At 33.1% G+C, this 19,688-nt stretch overlaps 2 protein-coding genes and 1 long non-coding RNA gene across 9 annotated transcripts; 1 reads left to right on the top strand and 2 right to left on the bottom strand.

The window, feature by feature from the left end:
- Nucleotides 1–1,447: 1,447 nt before the first annotated feature.
- LOC144548502 (uncharacterized) lies at nucleotides 1,448–3,318 on the bottom strand. Of its 3 annotated transcripts, XR_013509379.1 has the most exons (4): nucleotides 2,858–3,318; nucleotides 2,632–2,757; nucleotides 2,489–2,553; nucleotides 1,448–2,261 (listed from the first exon to the last, which is right to left on the bottom strand). It is a non-coding gene; the product is annotated as an uncharacterized LOC144548502 (long non-coding RNA). The 3 variants fall into 3 exon arrangements; XR_013509378.1 differs by having other exon boundaries at nucleotides 2,489–2,757; XR_013509377.1 differs by lacking the exon at nucleotides 1,448–2,261 and having other exon boundaries at nucleotides 2,290–2,757; nucleotides 2,858–2,949; nucleotides 3,140–3,318.
- A 4,498-nt stretch (nucleotides 3,319–7,816) lies between these two features.
- On the bottom strand, nucleotides 7,817–12,166 carry DIS2 (Arp2/3 complex, 34 kD subunit p34-Arc). 2 transcript variants are annotated; one of them, XM_078297256.1, is made up of 10 exons: nucleotides 12,023–12,166; nucleotides 11,875–11,941; nucleotides 11,584–11,791; nucleotides 10,887–11,056; nucleotides 10,718–10,795; nucleotides 10,503–10,635; nucleotides 10,213–10,304; nucleotides 8,609–8,665; nucleotides 8,241–8,312; nucleotides 7,817–8,034 (listed from the first exon to the last, which is right to left on the bottom strand). In XM_078297256.1, the coding sequence occupies exons 1-10, from the start codon at nucleotides 12,082–12,084 to the stop codon at nucleotides 8,005–8,007; spliced, it is 969 nt and encodes a 322-aa protein (XP_078153382.1). In that variant the 5' UTR covers nucleotides 12,085–12,166; the 3' UTR covers nucleotides 7,817–8,004. The 2 variants fall into 2 exon arrangements, with proteins under 2 accessions (XP_078153382.1, XP_078153381.1); XM_078297255.1 differs by having other exon boundaries at nucleotides 11,875–12,128.
- A 3,291-nt stretch (nucleotides 12,167–15,457) lies between these two features.
- Nucleotides 15,458–19,113, top strand: LOC144548504 (membrane-bound transcription factor site-2 protease homolog). Of its 4 annotated transcripts, none has more exons than XM_078297190.1 (10): nucleotides 15,458–15,617; nucleotides 15,879–15,944; nucleotides 16,031–16,097; nucleotides 16,374–16,442; nucleotides 16,539–16,642; nucleotides 16,872–17,019; nucleotides 17,103–17,183; nucleotides 17,649–18,023; nucleotides 18,132–18,452; nucleotides 18,834–19,112. In XM_078297190.1, exons 1-10 carry the CDS (start codon nucleotides 15,514–15,516, stop codon nucleotides 19,011–19,013), a joined length of 1,515 nt encoding a protein of 504 aa, XP_078153316.1. In that variant the 5' UTR covers nucleotides 15,458–15,513; the 3' UTR covers nucleotides 19,014–19,112. The 4 variants fall into 4 exon arrangements, with proteins under 4 accessions (XP_078153316.1, XP_078153317.1, XP_078153318.1 ...); XM_078297192.1 differs by having other exon boundaries at nucleotides 15,533–15,547; nucleotides 18,834–19,110; XM_078297191.1 differs by lacking the exon at nucleotides 17,103–17,183 and having other exon boundaries at nucleotides 18,834–19,113.
- The last annotated feature ends 575 nt before the right edge of the window (nucleotides 19,114–19,688 follow it).

The following is a 19,688-nucleotide window of genomic DNA, read 5'->3' on the forward strand; positions in this document are numbered from 1 at the left end:
CGAATAGAAAAATCCAAACATCAAAATTTTCATACTCGCCAAAAGAAGAGATGTGTAAAAGGCAACACATTACGTTCATAATTGATAAAAGAGTCCATGTTTTTGTGCCTCCATCTTTTTTCATTATTTTTAAAGTTCAAACAGTCGATCTGAACTGCTCAACCTAACCTCCATACTAAAATATGTTTGGAGACCAAATTTTATATTTTTAGAAATTTTTTTACTATTTTTTTAGATAGATACAAAAATACTGTTTTTAGATGGTTCAGATTTACTGATTTTGTACCTATCTAAAAAAAATATGTTTGGAGACCAAATTTTATATTTTTAGGAATTTTTTTACTATTTTTTTAGATAGATACAAAAATACTGTTTTTAGATGGTTCAGATTTACTGATTTTGTACCTATCTAAAAAAATAGTAAAAAAATTCCTAAAAATATAAAATTTGGTCTCCAAACATATTTTAGTATGGAGGTTAGGTTGAGCGGTTCGGATCGACTGTTTGAACTTTGAAAATGATGGAGAGAGATGGAGGCATTTGAACCCTCCTCTTGATAAAATGCATCATTGCATATAAATTTAATACTTAAAAAATTAATAGATATTGATAGTTTCTATCTTATGTTGATGTGTAATAAGTACCTCAAGTTGGACAAATTAATATTTTCTGTCAGTATGTGACTCTTCCTAAATCGACTTCCTATTTGTGAATTTTATAGATTTTAACTTCGTTAGTGGGTTTTTTCTTTGGTAAAGGCAATTATTTTTAGTTGAAATATTATGTTATTAGAATGCGCCTCGGTTTGATGATTATTGTATTTCAATTTAAATTATTTTGAACGAGGCAAATATTGTGATGGAATTGCCACGATATTTTTGATATTTTAAGCAAAAAAACAATAGGGATAGCAAACCAGCCGATTTTTTTAAAAATACCCAAAAAAATAATTATTTTATTAATAATAACCAGGTTTTGGATGGAATTTTAAAAATACCCAGGCCGCAGATTTTTTCTGCGCTCCGGAATTTTTATTCCGGGCCGTAGAAAAAATTTGCGCTCCGAAATTTTTTTTTTTTTTTTTAGAATTTTTTATTCCGAGCGCAGATTTTTTCTGTGGCCAGGATTTTTTTTTTTTTTTTTTTTTTTTTTTTAGAGTTTGGAGAAAAAAAATCCATCATGTATATGTATATGTATGTATATGTATGTATTTGTATATGTATATGTATATATATGTATATGTATATATATGTATATGTATATATATGTATATGTATATATATGTATACTAGTAATCGTGCCTGTGCACAGCAACGGGAGCAAATTATGTAGTAGAAAACCTAATTTATATAAGTTTTTTTTTTTCATAAATCCTAAACCCTAAACCCTAAACATTGAATTATTTGAAAGTATAATAAATAAAAAAACAACTAATAAAACATGAATACTGCATTGTAAAATTAACAGAAAAGAATAGTTGCACCTCTGTTCAATGTATTAACAAACATACATAAAAAATATTACAAATAAAAAACTACCATTCTTTTCACAAAAAAGAAAGTTTATTTAATAAATTATTCAACTCATTTAATTAAATATGCTAATCCAAGCTGAAGTAGACAATGAGAAATAATCTAAGCTGGTGTATGCATTGCACTTCCCACTTTCTTTTTTAAGTGATCCCGAGCAAACAATGTCATGCGGAGTGATATCCTTGAAATATTTTTTAGCACAAGGTACTCGTTGCAAAACTGAGAGATACAATTGAAAATCCATGAGGCATGAAGTATCACATTACAAACCCTTTCTAACACTGTTAGGCCATTTTTTTTTTACTAAAGACACTAAGTACAATGTAATGTGAAAATAACCAGAACTAAGAATAATGAAGGATCCTACTTTAAAAAAAAAAGAATAATGAAGGATCCATTTTATAGAAGTTACATACTTGTGCTGAAAACTTTGATAAAAGAAAATAAAAATACAAATTTGAAAACCTTAGCACGTTTGTTGGCAGTAATAACAGGGGTTACTGAGACTTCTAAAGAGAATCCATCAATTTGGTACTCCTCCCTCTTTATCATGTCAGATATGAACAAAAAAAAATCATTAACAGAACTTATCTCCTTGGAAGCTGCTCCAGTTTTTCTTGTAAGCAGTAGACATAGCACAACACACCCAAACAGAGTAAGCGATCGTGGTGAAATGTAGCAAACAAGGTCGTGAATCCCAAAGAGACGAAATATGCATCTGATGCAGACCTGAATGAATTAGCAAACAAACAGAACGTTGATGGCTGATTTATTTATGGAAAAATATGCATGTGCCAATATTTGTGAAGACATGACAATCTGATCAGTTTGTTTCATAGCTGACAATCTCATAAAGTAGCAACTTTATGAGATGCTGTTCGTTTTCCAGAGCTATGTTCATATAAAAAGTAACTAAAAGATAATGTACACATAAAAGGAAATATAGAATCATATACCTTCAATCCAGCATTTACAATATGTTCCCTGTGACAACTGTCACAACATCTGGATGTCTGGCAACCTAAAAAAAATACAACTATAATAGATTAAAGTAAAAACAATAGAAAAATAAATATTAAATTTTAGAAAGAAAACTAACCTCCAAGACATCTTGCTCACCAGGTATAATCTCAGGTTTCTCTTCACAATCAGCTATGGCTTCTTTCAATTCATTTACTAACAACTCATTTCTCACAGCTACTAATTTAGGCTTTAACCTTTTCACCTGATCACACAAAAAAAGGAATAAATCAAACCTGTTTTTTCAAAATATTTTCATAGGAACAACTCTACTGTTATAAATTTTGACCAAAAAAAAAATGAACCTGATCAGCTAGAAGTGTGACATTTGATCCAGCTGCAAGTGCAAGTGTGCAACTATGAATTTATCTGGATTTTCAGCTACTATGTCAAGTGTCTGAAATTTTGAAATTTGGGATTGAAAAAAATTTACAATCAAGGCTTTCAGTCTAAAAAAATCAATTTTTTAAATGAATATAGTATCTCGATTTTTGCAAGTAGAATTTCTCAAAAGGGCAAGGGGTCCTTTATATAATATTAGTATACAAAAAGTTTTGAGTTAAATTAAATTGTAATGGTAGGAGTACCTGAGTGCCGATTGAGCCAGTGGACCCCACAATTGAAATGGATTTGGGACCATCCCATGAGCTGCGACTCGGCTCTGGTACGGCCTGACCTGGCCAGGCTAGTGGTGGGGCCTGAACCGAACACACAATTTTCTTTGACACGTATGCCCTTCTATCTCTTCTCCTCAAAGGAAAATCAACTGAAAATGATAAAAAAAGAAAAGATGATAGTTATGTATTTGGCTTTAGCTTAGGGTTCAATGCATTGACTACTAATGAAGTTGAGAATCGTGACAACCATCACAACTTCATATTTACAGGGAATGTGACTGGTACAGTATTGGAAGGTTGGTACATGGGTTGTATATAATGTCTTTGGCTTATTTACACACAAATTCATATTTACAGGGTTTAAGTTAAGGGTATATTTACAAAATCCAAGAAAGAACAATAATAGATCATAGATCAAAATCCAGAAAGAACACAAAAGAAAAAAATAAAAAAGAGTAACAAACAGCATGAGAGCAGTTCTTGGTATAGTACATGACCCTAAAACAGATAGCACGAAAGCAAACAATAATAAAATGAAGAAAAGGAAGGGCTCGGTTCCTCAAGCACAGTAGGAAGATATGGGTAAAACCAATCTATTATCACTATTCCCACCCGCTACAAACCTGAAAAATTATGACTTCACCACTTAAAATGATAGCCATAACTTCAAATCTTAAATCTACAGTTGACTCGATAAAACGATAGCCAGAAATGAGATCATTACCTCCGCCAAGTAATGCTTTCCAGATGGGCTCGTCTCATCAAAGTTGCGTGTTTCACTGTTCCAAATAGGGTTTAATTAATAACTAATTGCAACAAAATGTATGTATAAAAAAAGTTATCAACATGTATGATGTGCATATGAGGGCTTGAGCATACAATTTCATCATCTTATCTACTTTATTTTTAATTCATTTCATTGATTTAGTATATGGCAAAGGGCAATTTGGTCATATTGAGCATGCATGCTTGGCATTTTTGTATAGATCAATCTGCAACTCCTTTTTGAATGATTTCAGTTTCTAAAATTCCCAGATATCAAGTTCTACATCCTGGAACAATTTTACAATTGCTTTAATACTCTTGATTTTCTACCTGGAACAATTTTACAATTACTTTAAAAATTGTAGAACATTCAAAAGTAGTGATTTTCTATCTGTCTAAAAATCTAGTATAAAAATTCTAAAAAATATAAAATATAGTCTGCATGTACTATGGTACATTTTCATATGGAGATCAAGTGCAATTTGAAATTTATTTGGTCTTCAATCAAGTACCAATTAATATATCATTTAGTGAGTGTCATAGTTGTTGATGGATACAACACTACAATTGGGGAAAAAAAAAAGGTGCAAGGACGGTACTTCAAAATTGCAACTGCTGGTGCCATTGATGGAGTAACCACTTGCTTGAAGTTCTCTTCCTGGAAATGCTTCTCCTGTAATTCTAAGCCCCTATATGGCCGGTAAGGGGTCATCATCTGCAGCATCAAAACAAATGTCAAAATTAAGAACAAATTTTATATAATATAATAGTTTACCTCTTTCTCCCATGCTGACAACTTTAGCAAAACCCGGCATGTGCAGCTTCTGGGTCCATTTCAACCGTACCTATAAAGGAAAGCCAAACAAACAATGTCTTATTTTATTCCATAATCTAAAAAAAGCACTGACGATACAAATTATTAAAAAAACTGGAAGAATATATCAATTCAAAAAATGAACAGATTCAGAAAATCCAGCAAATCTGAGTCATTGATCTGAATATCTGATTTTATCAGAACTCCTAATGTTTCCTTACATACCAATCTGGCCAGAGTTCAAATACCAGCAAAGCTGGTGGTGTAATGAATTGTTGTAAAAATAAATAAAAATTAGAGACAGATTGGTGAATTGTTGAAAAATATAATAGTAAACCCTAAACCCAAAACCCTAATCGATCAACATACTGTGATTGTGTTGCAAATAGGTGCACCTGATAGCAGCTCAAAACTAATGGAACTACTAAGTTAGATTGCACGATGGTTGCAACTTAATCAATTTGCTCTAGCTACTTCTAATTACAAATGAAATGCGACAGATTGCTCAGTCTCAAAAAAAAAATTTGAACAAATTGCAACCTAAGAGACGAACTAAGATCGATCAAAACAGCCCAAGTTGTCAATTCAGAAGTGGTTTCAAAGACATGTACAATTCTATGCTGATAAAATCGCATCACAGATTATACGAAGTACGCATGCTAGGAGAAGAATAATAGAGAAGTTGAATCAAGAGAGAGACCTGGATGCTAGAAGCAGATGTCGATGAAACGACGCGTCAGGTCCCCACCTCTGTCGCCGAAACCGGAGCGTGAGAGAAACCGTCAGTGGCGCCAAACGGATGGAGAGCGCGAGAGAGACGAAAAGAGAGATGGTGCGAGAGACGGTGTCGGAGAGGGGTGGTGCGGCTCAAGAGGAAGCGATTAGGGCTTTTTTTTCTTTTTTTCTTTGGAAGAAGGGATCGGGGAGGGACTGAGGGAGACGAGGAAAAAAGTAATTTGGTGAAGAGACGGAATGGTTTGGTGAAGAGACGGAGCGGAAGTAAATTTTTTTAGCGATCATATGCGGCCAGAATTTTGTTTAGCGGGGTGAAGAGATGGAGCGCCAGAATTTTTTTTTAGGTTTTTAGGGATCATATGTGGCGCGAACAGTGGGGTCTTAAGTGTTGAAGAGCAAAATTTAGAAAATTCTGCTGTGTGTGATCTGAAAATTGAATGGCTGATATTAACTCCGAAAATTTAACTTTTAATCACAACTCTTGCAGGATCTAGACATTAAGCTCCTTAATAAGGTGGAAGAGATGTATATATATGTATATGTATATATATGTATATGTATATATGTGTATATAATATATGTATAATATATGTATATGTATATAATATTTATGTTTATGTATATGTATATAATATTTATGTTTATGTATATGTAGATGTATACGTATATTTTTAAATTTTTTTTTTTTTTACAGTTTGGAGAAAGAAAATATCCATGATCTGATTTTTTTAATTTTTAGAGTTTGTATTTGTATATGTATATGTATATGTATATGCGTATGTATATATAATATAATATGTGTATAATGGCTGTGGCTAATTTGCTGCCGGTAGCATTTCTGCCGGCGGTGCTGCCGCCTATTTTTTTGTTTTGTGATGTCCAAACAACAAATCCAAACCGTTAGATGTTTAATCTATACTATAATCTACTTGGAGACCAAATTTTACATTTTTTGAAATTTTTTTACTATATATTAAGCTGGTTTGAAAACCGCTGATTTCAATGCTGCAGAAATTTACTGAAATCAGCGGTTTTCAAACCAGCTTAATATATAGTAAAAAAATTCCAAAAAATGTAAAATTTGGTCTCCAAGTAGATTATAATATAGATTAAACATCTAACGGTTTGGATTTGTTGTTTGGACATCACACGGATAAATATAGCCCCGGCAGCACCTCTGCTGAAATGCTGCCAGCAGCAATTTAGACAGACCCGTGTATAATATATGTATATGTATATATGTGTATATAATATATGTATATATGTGTATATATGTGTATATATGTGTATACATATACATAAACATAAATATTATAGACATATACATATACATAAACATAAATATTATATACATATATATGTATAGATATATATGTATATATATATGTATATTTATATATACATATATTTGTATATTTATATATACATACATATACATATACATATACATCTACATCTACATATATATACATATACATATACATATACATATACATATACATATACATCTACATCTACATCTACATCTACATACATATACATATACATATACATACATATACATACACATACACATACACATACACATACATATACATATACATATACATATACATATACATATACATATACATATACATATACATATACATATACATACATATACATAATGGATTTTTTTTTTCTCCAAACTCAAAAAAAAAAAAAAAAAAAAAAAAAAAAATCCGGGCCGCAGAAAAAATCTGCGCTAGGAATAAAAAATTCTAAAAAAAAAAAAAAAAAAATTTCGGGGCGCAAATTTTTTCTGCGGCCCGGAATAAAAATTCCGGAGCGCAGAAAAAATCTGCGGCCTGGGTATTTTTAAAATTCCATCCAAAACCTGATTATTATTAATAAAATAATTATTTTTTTGGGTATTTTAAAAAAAATCGGGCAAACCAGAGAAGAGAAAAGAGAGATATCAGGGGCTCAAGGAGCATTACCAGTGGGGACCACCATGCAGACAACTTACGAGTCTGTTGCCAGAGGAGATAACCAAACGAGGGCTTCTCTGTACTCGCAAGAGGATGAGAAAAGAAGATGAGGTGGATGATCCGGCAAGGAAGACGCTCGACCCGGTGTTTTCTTCTAAAAAGGATGATAACAAGGATGATTCAGCGGTTACTGGCACTGCCGGTTGATAAATAATGCTGTTGATTTTGTTTTTCTAGTTGTGAGATATTTTGATCAGTGATGTAATTCTGGTATGTAGCTATAGCTATATCAAAACTTTTGTACAATAGAAATTGGTACCAGTTTTTTGGTACCAATTTCCTTCTGCTATGATTTCAATATGAATGAAATCAGTGGGTTTCCTTAAAGAAAGAAAGAAAAAAAAGAATCACAACTATTCGCTACATCAAAAGAGATATTACACAATAGTAACACCATCAACCATTTGAAAAATCATACAAATTAAAAGGGAAAAAAGATAATCATCTGACAAATATTAACAACAGTCTTGCATTTGCTGAGGATTGCACTATCTTCGCTCGCGCTCATCTTTCATACTCTGTATTAATCAAAGCAAATACAAAAAAAAACAAAACATTTTATCAATTATGAACGTAAGGTGTTGCCTTTTACACATCTCTCCTTTTGGCGAGTATGAAAAAATTGATGTTTGGATTTTTCTTTAAGTTATTCACTAACCATATCAACAAAGTACTAACATTAGAAAAGAACAAAAAAAATAAAACACAAATTAAAATGACAAACCAGTTTTTTGAAAGATGGCCCAGTCACCAGTTTCTGCAACTTTTCTGCATCTGATTTTGCACGATCCAAAGTCTAATTTACCAAAAGAGAACAAAAAATTAATGAAATGATCCCTAAGTCACAATTATACCTCTTGATGTTACTCCTCAATTACTACCGTAGAAAGTGTAAATGTAGTGTTGAGAAAAGAGTACAAACATTTCATCATGTTTGTGCATTTGGGTTATTTGTTTACCAATTTTATTTTTGTGAAGTTTGATTTGTAAAACCTCATCATGTTTACTATACAAATTCAAGCAATCAGGGAACGAACAAAATAAGAGCCCAACATCTGAGGCAAACAAAATTAAAACGAAATGAAGCATTACCTGTATAAGTGTATCAACACGGCGTCTCATTCTAGTATGCATAAAACCTTCCGAACACTGGAAATTATTAAACTAAATTAACTTAAGCACATGGTCGATAACTACTGAAATTTTCTGGGTGACTTGCTACTAGATAAATACTCTGACTACAAGAGTGAGGCTATGAATTCATATAGGTCAGTGCTATGAATTCATATATTTATTTTTAAAGTCCAAATAGTCGATTCGAACCGCTCAACACGATCTCCATATGAAAATGTACTTGGAGGAGATCATGTTGAGCGGTTCGGATCAAATGTTTCAACTTTGAAAACAAAGATGCGGATACATAGCACGGAGCTATCCGTGCATTGCAATATACCACAGCCTCACACCAACTGCAATTTAAAAAACCACTATGAATGGTCTTTATGCCTCCATTTTTGTGCCCACCCTGCCACAACTTTTCAAAAACACTCAAACGGAAAAACAAAACCAACAGATATTCACTCTTTTTATGTGCATGGCTGCATGTTGGTTATTTTTTGATGGTCATTGCGAAAAAAAATACAAAAAAAATATTGCAGAGAAATCACCCATATCCTTCGAGTTTTCCCAATCCTCAAAATGTCACAATCCTTCACATGCATGCAGATAAAGTGCTAAATAGCACATTTATTGGTTTTATTTTTCCATTTGAGTTGTAGGATTTACAATTTGTTTTCCAAAAATGGAGGCATGACTGACACAAAATAACAGAAGCATTTGAACCATCTTAAAAAGAAAAGAAAATATAGAATTGAATCATTTTTATCGATTTTAGATTGGATTTGGTGGCATGGCAAAGGGGTACGCAGGGGACTGCAAATCCTTTATCCACAGTTCAAATCAACAAGATACTTGGGGTTTCTTTTCTATATCCTACTAATAGAATTTGATAAATTCTTGCCCCGCATAACTAGGGACAAAGAATTTGTCGATACTGGATTTCTCTAATCCCTAGTTTGAGAAATAGAAAAAGTTGTCCAGTGGGATTTAAGAAAAATAAAGAAAAGGGGTCTAAGAGTTGTAGTGACAGTTCATTTTTTCACTCATGGGGACAACGACAGCAAGCTTAGGTTAAATAGAAAATATGTAAGGTTTACACTGTATGATAAAGGATAGTTATTTATCTTGTAGTTATTGTTAGTAGCATAATCATGAGTATAACCTCAACAATCATCAGATCGGCTTGAAACGACTAGTTCAAATCATTGATCTTGATCTACTACTTCACGAGCCAAGCATTTACATCCAAACTTATAATTTTTTAATTTGTTTTACATAACAAGAATTGTTGAAAGATGGACCCACTGGCAAAACTGACTTTCAATCTCTTCATTTTGTACAAAACAAAACTAAATAAAAAAAAAAAAATGGACATCAACCTTGGTTCGCGAAGTAGATCAAGCTCAATGGTTCCAATTCATGATTTGATGCCAATCATATTACTTTTGAGGTTAAGTTCATTAACCTAATTGGCGAACTTAAGCTCATATTAACTTCATTCACATAATCATAGAGCTTTTCCGACATAATTTACACAAAAAGAACTTAAATTGCTGATTAAAAAGAAATGGGTGTACCTTAACATGATAGCTAACATAAGCATGAAATGTTAGCAAGTTCCAAACCGTTCTGTCTAGCTTTTTTCCCTCCACATGCCGAGGAATTACCACTGTGTTAATAATTCCACCAAAATTATATTTTGCATTGCAAGTAAAACGATTCAGAAGGTCTCTAACATTCCAAAACTGACAGGTAATAGCATGACTGGTACAGTGCCTGAAAGATAGTACTGACAACTGAAGTTGCAGTCCTTGGTTTCTGTTGGCACTGTATAATGGAACTTGCGTCATTAATTTTAAATTATTACCAAAAGTAACAAAACCAGCATTTGCAGCAAGTGCGCTTCCAGGGGCTCCTTTCAACTCAGGAGGAGGTGATTGTGACCACATACAAGTTGGTGCATTATTCAATGCAGCTGTTCGCCTTGCCTCAACAAATTCCTTTTTAGAAAATAATCATGTCATGTGCTTTTTCATGTGTCAGAGAAAAAAAAAGTTTATAAGTGAGGGAATGTGGAATTACTTGCAAGAAAGAAGTTGCCAAGACAATATCAATCGAGTCCTGGAATCTCATAGGATAAATCACTGTAACTCTATCTGCCTAAATTCAACAAATATAAAATGTTATCTAATAAAATACTCCGTTAAATCCTTCTTATTCTTTCCATCAAGACTGGTAAGTGATTAATTACCTGGGGAATGACAAAGAATGATTCATTGGGACGATGAACAAGTGCCACAGGTTGCCCTGCTTCAGGCCCCACCGTCTTCATGCTGAGATTTTTCAAAAAGACCTTGAGTGGGGCCCCTAAAACCACTTCTCTAATAGATGCAATGTGTACCAAGATAGAATTCTTTTGTTCTGGAAGAATATAATGGGAAGAAAACTTAGCCAAGTAACTTTATTTTCAAGCTCTGGTAACGAACTTATTTGGATTTGCATCTAATGGTGATTTGATAACTGAACTAGGCGTGACATGGATGTCTGCTGGCAATCTCAAGGGTATGCTTGGATTGAGAGTGAGGTTAGCGAGAATATCGTGCTAACCCAAATTTGGAATAGTCGCTAACCCAAAATGTTGGGTTAGCGGAATAGCACACTAACCCGAGCTAACCCAAGTATTGAGAATAGCTACTTTTCCACCAAACGTGGAATAGTTGCTAACCTGGATTTAGAATAGTCACTAACCCAACTAACCCTACTATTCCTTGGCACCCAAACGCACCCTAAAAGAAAATTTGATTTTTTCTTTATCATTAGCCATTGAATATCAGTTGGATGATCTGTTTAACAAAACCATACTGGTACTGGTACTGGTAACAATCCTTGGCATGGTGTATACAGTAATAGCAAGACCAAAATGACCTTGGAAATGTAAATCTCAGGACCTTCTTCTGATGGCAATTTCGCCAAATTGATTTTCAAAGTGAGGTCAAATCCGTCTTTTGGTGGGTCGAGGATCTGTACAACAGGTCCATATGCAGCCTTTATAGCCTCAATTGCACCAAATGGGAGGCCATCAAAAGATACCGCCTCTTGAGGCGGCAGAGGCAATGCTACTGATAGAACCAACACTTTAGGATTCCGCATAGAAACCTGACAGTAAAGCATAAATTCCCAATTTAGCACAAAATTGATGGAACAAGTTGCAAAATGCAAAATGCAAGCATAAAGAGAACCTGGATGTGATAACGAACATCATCGAATTCTACCGTTTGACAGTCGATATCAACTCCCTTGTCTTGACTGTTCAAAATAAGATGAATCAATGATCTAATTATTTTGCAGTAGAAGGGAAGTAAAGTGGAGAGAGAGAGAATGAGAGACCTGAGAAGGCGATCATTTAAGATCTGAAGTAGGAAGCGAGATGGCGACTGAAGGAGTATCATCGATCGCTTCCTTCGGCTTGAAGTAGCTGCACTATTGATGAGAGAGAGGAGGAGAGATCCGACAGGAAATTTTTCACAATCAGACCTCAAAAAATGAAATCATATTACCTGAGGTAACATAATTTTGAGTTTAGATCTGGACCGCTCTATCTGTTTGCCACGAATATTAAAGAGATCTGGGCATTCCAATTAGGGACATATTGGCCCAGATTCTCATCATACGGTCCGTATTTAAAACTCATATATTATGTTACCTCACAGGATATGGACTAATTTTGGTGGCGACGCTCCGGAAATCCTTTTTTCCGTCTTGGTTTTAAGTTCATCTCCTCTGAGGTAACAGAATATCTATATTTTTATCTATACCGTCCGAACAGAATCGGGGGCCTTCAAAATTCGTGCGGATTCTGATTTTACGTTTGGATCTAAAAGCAAATATTCACAATCGGCCCTCAAAAAATGAATTCATATCACCTGAGGTAACAGAAATTTTGAGTTTAGATCCTGACCGTTTGATCTATTTTGGCACGAATATTAAAGATATCTGGGCATTCCACTTAGGGACGGATTGGCCCGGATTCTGATCATACGGTCCGGATCTAAACTCATATATTCTGTTACTTCAGAGGATATGGAATTATGGACTAACATAGTAACATGGGTGCCGACGGATATCTTTTTTGCTTTTAGTATATTCCTCTGAGGTAACAGAATTTTTATGTTTTGATCATTACTGTCCATTTAGAATAGGCGGCCTTCAATATTCGTGTGGATTCTAATTGTACGCTCGTGATCTACAAGGAAATATTCTGTTACCTTAGGTATTTGGAATTCTCTCTTTTAGTTTAGTCCTGCCCATTTATGAAATGTTACAAACAGTTAAAATTCGTTTTCATTTTCATGGTATTGTAATAAAATAACCAAATAAGAGAAATTTAGATATATGTTCATTATAACTTTATTTACCGATCAATATTTTAAAATTGGTAATTTTTCATTTAAACTCGTTCATTTTATTTATATCTCCATTTATAATTTAATCAATTAAAACTACTAATTAATACTGTTAAATAATTTTTTTTTTGCTCTTATCCCTTCCTTCTTTGAACAACGGTAGTATGAATTGTTCATATTTAAAATTAAATTTGCTTCATAAATAACTTTTAGTGGTGTTATGTTCAAATATAGTTAGTTTTTACAATTATGTATTTATATTAATAAAAAGGCTTAGTTACCAAATTTCTGTTTTAATCAAAATACATCTTTTTTAACTTATACATGCAAATTATAATGTATTATTAAAAAATAAGCATAGTTTTATATTATGATAATAGAAAAAAAAAACTTATATTATTTGACTTTTGGCCCTTCGATTTTAATTTATAGATGTCTTATACTTGGTGTAAATTGAAATACCGTTTTCAAATGTATATTAAAATTTTTAAATTGATGAGGATTTTCAAATTTAAATATAACTTTAAGAAAGTTATCTTTTCAAATTATTTGTTATTTTCAAAAATTATAATTTTTTGTATTTCTTAATGAACAAAAGTTTTATATTTTTCATGACGTGATCTAGTATGCGAGCTTAAATTTTAATATTATGATTTATCAAACATATATTTCTTAAAAACTATATTCAAAGAAGTCACGCATGTGTAGTGAGGAAGGGAGGCCAAAAGAGAGTGAAGACTTTTACATGATGTATCATGTAAGTGTTGTTTAATTATTATATGTCATACATATTATATGAATGATTTTAAGTTTTTAACCATCGGTTGTTATATATACGAGAATATTTAAAGTGTGTTATTTACCATGTCTATATTTATTTTCTAATAAAATAAAAAATAAACAATTATATAACAATTATATTTATGATTTTGTACATATTGCTAAATTTTAAAATAACGTATCAGAGAAAATCAACAAAAAAATATTATTTTTCAATAACATAATTATTTGATATGAAGCTTATTTTCTTTTACTAAAAAAATACTGGTAAAACGTTTTTCAAAATTGTTTTGGCACCAAACGTTAATTGTTTCACTAAAATATGTATTATAGTGGCATTAGTAAAGCCGCTGTTAGTTATGCACTTAAACCAAATTTTTAAAAATTTATGTAGATATTAAAATATTTCTCAAATTTCTTTTAGACACGTGTTATCTTTCTTCTATGAAGGTTTTATTAAAAATTTGTTCAAACACGTGTACTTCATTGTATGTTTTTATATTTGTTATTATATTTTGAGAAATATGTTTTGTTTGTATTTTTTTTGTATGTTTTTAGATTTGTTAGCATTTTTTTTGAGAAATATATTTTATTTGTATCATTTACTTCTAAAAAATTACAATACTTGTATCAATTAATAAAATAATTTCGTTTCAGTGTCACATACTCACATTTACTACCCTTCTAGTTCATTGTAATAAATGAATACTTATCAAGATTTAGTTATGTTATTCATTATTCATTCATTTATTATAAAACATTTAAAATCAAGTGTGTACATAATCAAATAAATAACATCATACCATTGGGGGCGCCATTGGATATTTTTCAGGCAAGAACAACACAAACTTGAAACCCCACCTAAATCAATTAAGTCAGGTTCCAACTCCACATGAACTGGTGACAATCAAATTTGTTCACAAATATCAAAAAGTTAGAAGCAATTTAGTGAGTTGAACAGACTTGACCTCAGTGTAGTAATTGAGTGTTGCATGAAAAAAAAATGTGTTGTTTGTCAGGTGCACAAATAAAAGATAATATTAGGTCTAGAAATGAGATGCATAGTATGTTTCATAATTTCCCAGGGGTGTAAGTGTAAGTATGTAACGGAATAATTGAAAGGACTTTGCTTAGCAGGATTCCACATCCGAGGTAACAGAATATTTGTTTTTTGATCCGGACCGTCGATCAGCATCCGGGCTAATCCATTCCTTTAATATTCGTGCGTAACATATTGGACGGTCTGGATCTGAACTCAAAAACCTTGTTATCTCAGGTGATATGAATTCCATTGTCAGTGGCAAGTCCCAAAAGATGTTAACAGCGTAGTTTTAACTTCATGCAGCGCAGGAATCGTATACAGCGCCGTTTTGATTCTATAGTATGTGCGCTGCATGAAGCTAAAATTACTCTGTTAAAATCTATCCCCCCAAAACCAAATTCACATCCTCTCCAATACCTGATAAGAATCTTTTACAATTACTAGATCTAAACCGTTATTTTTAACTTGGCACGAATCTCAAATCCCAAAAATAATGCCTCCTATTGCAGCCCGAATACCAAAGCGGTTGAAATTTAATCTCAAACCGTAAAGTGAGGGTCATCCTCTGCAATACCGGAGAGGATGCGGATTCCCCAAAACCCTCTCATATCTATCGAACTCCATCTCTCTAGCAATCTTGGCCTCCCTCTTCCATGGCGATTTGTAGGAGCAGGAGAAGAGGCGGAGGTCGGCCTCTTCTACCTTCAACCATTTCCTTTCTCCCTCCCAATTATCTATCCTTATCCTCCTCCTTTTGGTATATATTTACTCTCTCTCTCTCTCATCCATAGTGAGGCTGGAAGTTCTCATTCTGTGTATGATCTGAAGATATCAATCCTTTATTTGCCAATAATGCTTCTAATTTCTCTCCTTATCGTGAATTTTAGTATCACTCCTTGGTTTATTTGCCAATAATGTTCTTTAGCACTGATTACATGTGATAATGTGTGATTGAATAGTTAAAATCATTTTCGTTTTGTATTATTTATTGTTTAACATTTATCTCCATTTATCTCAGGTACACTGATTTCAAGATTTATACATTCAACCATGTCTTATTTAGACTTGGATCAGCCCATTCTAGGTACTGAATTTACAAATATATATATAAATCTGCATTTATATCCTTATTCTGATTTGTATTTAACACATTTCTTTACCATTTATTAGATTCCTAAAAGTTTGGTTCTCTCTTGGCGCTTGCTTTGGTCTTGTTGCTTTACTCATATTATCAATTGTAAGTAGGATGATGCACTTTATATCAGTGTTGTAAATAACGGTATGCGCTTGTCGGACGGACAGGGTACCGTCAAGCGATTAATCGGATTAAGTGGCCATCTTCGGAAATAATCGGCCGATTGGTCAGGAAAATCTGTGACGGTTTGGTCACCACCAACAACTAATTGGCCGATTAATTGGCCCAAATATACTGTTTTATTTCATTGTTATTTGTACTCCAGATATGCTATATCATCATCATCATCATCATCATCATCATTTTTTGTATGTTCAGATGCTGATATGGAATTTGTGGGGCACTGTCAGTTTCAAAGGAGGAGCTTTCTTGCTTGACAATTTTTTTGTAAGCAATTTGTCAGTATTTGTTATAGTTTTTTATCTCTTAAAAACTTTGGTACTCAATGAATTATTTGATTTGTGATTTCATTTTCATATACAGAGTCCTGGCCGAAGCATATCATTTTTGGATTTTGTTCTTTTGATATTGTCTACTTTGATATCTATTGCATTTCATGAATTTGGCCATGCTTTCGCTGCTGCAAGGTCTCTCTCTCTCTCTCTAGTGCTCACCACTGCACTGACATGCTTTTATGTAATTACGTTTATACAATTGTTGCCATAAACTGGCATTCTGGTACAGTTTAACAGCCATGGTCAATTTCCCTTTGTGTTTACTCAGTCTGTACCAGAATCCATAAAAACAACCAGAAGCAGTAAATATTTTTTTTTTAGTGATTTCCTACTAATTAATTATTAAATTTTTTAACCACAGTGAAGGCCTGCAAATAGAGTACATTGCTTTATTTTTAGCAGTACTCTTTCCAGGGGCATTGGTGGCCTTAAACCAAATTTCACTTGAGAATTTGTGTCCTTTTGCTTCCCTTCGTATATACTGTGCCGGTATCTGGCACAACATAGTGGTAAATTTTTGTGTCTAGTTCTTTCTGTTTCTCCTAAGAAACCAATAAAGTTATTTTGGATTGTGAGGAGTTCTTTGTTGTAGTTGTGTTTAGGTTGCTCTTTGACTATGCTGTCTCTTCCTCTGCTCCTATACCCACTCTATATACACGGTGAAGGCCTTGTTGTAAGTCCCTTTCTTTTGTTGCCGCAAAAGCACTGCTGTTAGTCTGTATCTGCAAAAGACACCAATTTTCATTTCTGGAAATTCTAAAACGCATACAATTGTATTTAGGGGCAACATTTATTTACTAGTAGAGAAGATATTAAGCAAACAATTTTTTAGTGCAAATACAGTTAAAAAAGATTCTTTTTAAGATAAAAGTTTTTTTCGAGACAAATTATTTAGTTAGAATTTGTCTTGCTTTTGTAATTTTTTTGTTTTTTTTTGCAAATCCCATAATACAGTGATGGAATCTGCAAATAAAATGGCAGAGTGTTTTTAGAAGTCCTTTTTCTCATTTGCTTTTTTCTGTGGTGCTTTATCTCCCTGTATTACACTATTACTCCGTGCCATAGTGAAATCATCGTTATTATTTTTTAGAAGTTATATTAGAATATGTATATAGTAGTTAACTAATTTACAAAACAGGTTTTGAACGTGCCAAAATACTCCTCCTTATCTGCACACCTGTCACCTCTTGATTTAATTGTAACCGTTGATGGATTGAGAGTCACAAGCACTGATGACTGGTTCCAGGTCCTGACAAGAAATAAATCACAAAATATTCACGAAAAGGGCTATTGTGTCCCAATCTCATGGGTAGAGGCTGGAGATATTCTGATGGCAGGAAACCGAAATGGAGAGTGTCCCCAAGACTTCTCTCCATTTCAGACCTTGTCCTGTGCCAATTCGAGCCTCGTAAGAAGTGACAAAATGGAAAGCCTTAGGCATTGTTTGATTGCAAAAGATGTGGCTAGTCTTAGGAAATGTGGATATACCGGGAATCACTGTGCATGTTCAGAGGTATAAATGATTTTTCTTTTTTCTCATTAGTGCTGGAAGAACTCACAACTCAACCAAATTGAAGTTGAAGTTATAGTTACCTTTACTAACATAAATTGAATCTGACAGGAAGAGATGTGCATGACACCTGTCGAGCATCCTGGGATGTCATGGGTCGAGATCTTTTATCAAAGCCCATACACCTCAAGATGTGAGCAATTGACTTCGAGTCTTGATCCAATTGCAAATCAAGATCAGAATCCTTGTGGCTTGTCATTTGTATACATTGGTGATGCATCCTTTGTGGCTCGTTCTCTAACTCTATCGCCATATAAACCTAGATGGGGATTGTTTATTAGTTTGAGTGTGTATATTCCCTACTTAATGGAAAAGGCTTTGCATTCAGTATTTCATGTCTCACTGGCTTTGGCAGTGGTCAATTGCTTACCAGTAAGTCTCAGTTTCATTTTAACTTAATTTCTTTTGCTTGGGTAATGTTTTTGTAGTACTTGGTTCACACATGGCTGGTTATCTGTTAAAAAGGTTACAATTGTTTTGTAGGGCAATACATATTTCTCATTTTTTTTTGTCAGGGGTATATATGATATTTTGGCATTTTGCAAGGGCAAGCATAGTTTTGACTTATGCTGATAGCTAGGGAAGTGGTACATAGTATCTAGGTTAGGAATTCAGCTCGTATCAATTATAGTCTCACCAATCTACTATGCGTATATAGATTTACTGGTATCATCGAGCTTTTCATATATACATGCACGTGTTTGTCTGTGTAACTTTTCATACACTGATTCATTTTTTATTTTCATTATTTAGGTGTATCTTTTGGATGGTGCATCAATTTTGGAAACCATTCTTTGCTATTTCACTCGGCTTACACAGAGGGAAAAACAACTTAGCCTTAAAGTTGGTCTTCTGGTTGGGACCTCATTGTCTATCATTTCTTGCATTAGGATACTTTTTGCATTATATCTTGTGTCATATAGCAGGAGGTAACTTCTCAGATGCTAGAGGTCATTTTATACACAATCAGGTTGTACATAGAATAAAAGGTTATGTCTCTTAAAAGCAGGATTTATTTCATTTTGTTTGGTGGTGTTAGTATGCATTTATTTTTTATTTATTTTATTTTTGTTATCAATGCCCATACGTAGGCTTACACACGTCAGGGACATATATAAGCATTAAGCTAATTTACCAGAATCCCCGAAATTAAATCATAACCCCCGAAATTTTACCAGAACCCCTGAAAATTATCATAATCCCTGAAAATTTACCAGAACCCCTGAAAATTTAATTATAGAGCCAGTAAAAGAAGGTTTTTCGGTTTTGTGTTCAAGTGCTACCAAGGCTGTGGTATTATGATTTATACTTTTTTTTTTTCTATTTATTTGACATGCAATGTTGAACCGATTGAAGTTTGAATCTTTTATCTGAATCATCAAAAGGAAAGATTAAAACAAAGTAATTTTGAATGTGCTTAAAAAGGATTTGTAAAATCTGGCAATTCAAATTTAGTCTTTACCATATATTTTGATTTTGTAGTGCTGCTGTGGAATTTAAAGTTTAGAAAACAGGGGGGGATACTATTTCAACATTAAAAATTTAAAATGTGACCTCACAATTATTATCCTCTACAATGCTACATGATTATAATAATTGCACACTTCA

Source organism: Carex rostrata, chromosome 33 (assembly GCF_964058835.1).
Source record: "Carex rostrata chromosome 33, lpCarRost1.2, whole genome shotgun sequence".
Classification (NCBI taxonomy): Eukaryota; Viridiplantae; Streptophyta; class Magnoliopsida; order Poales; family Cyperaceae; genus Carex; species Carex rostrata.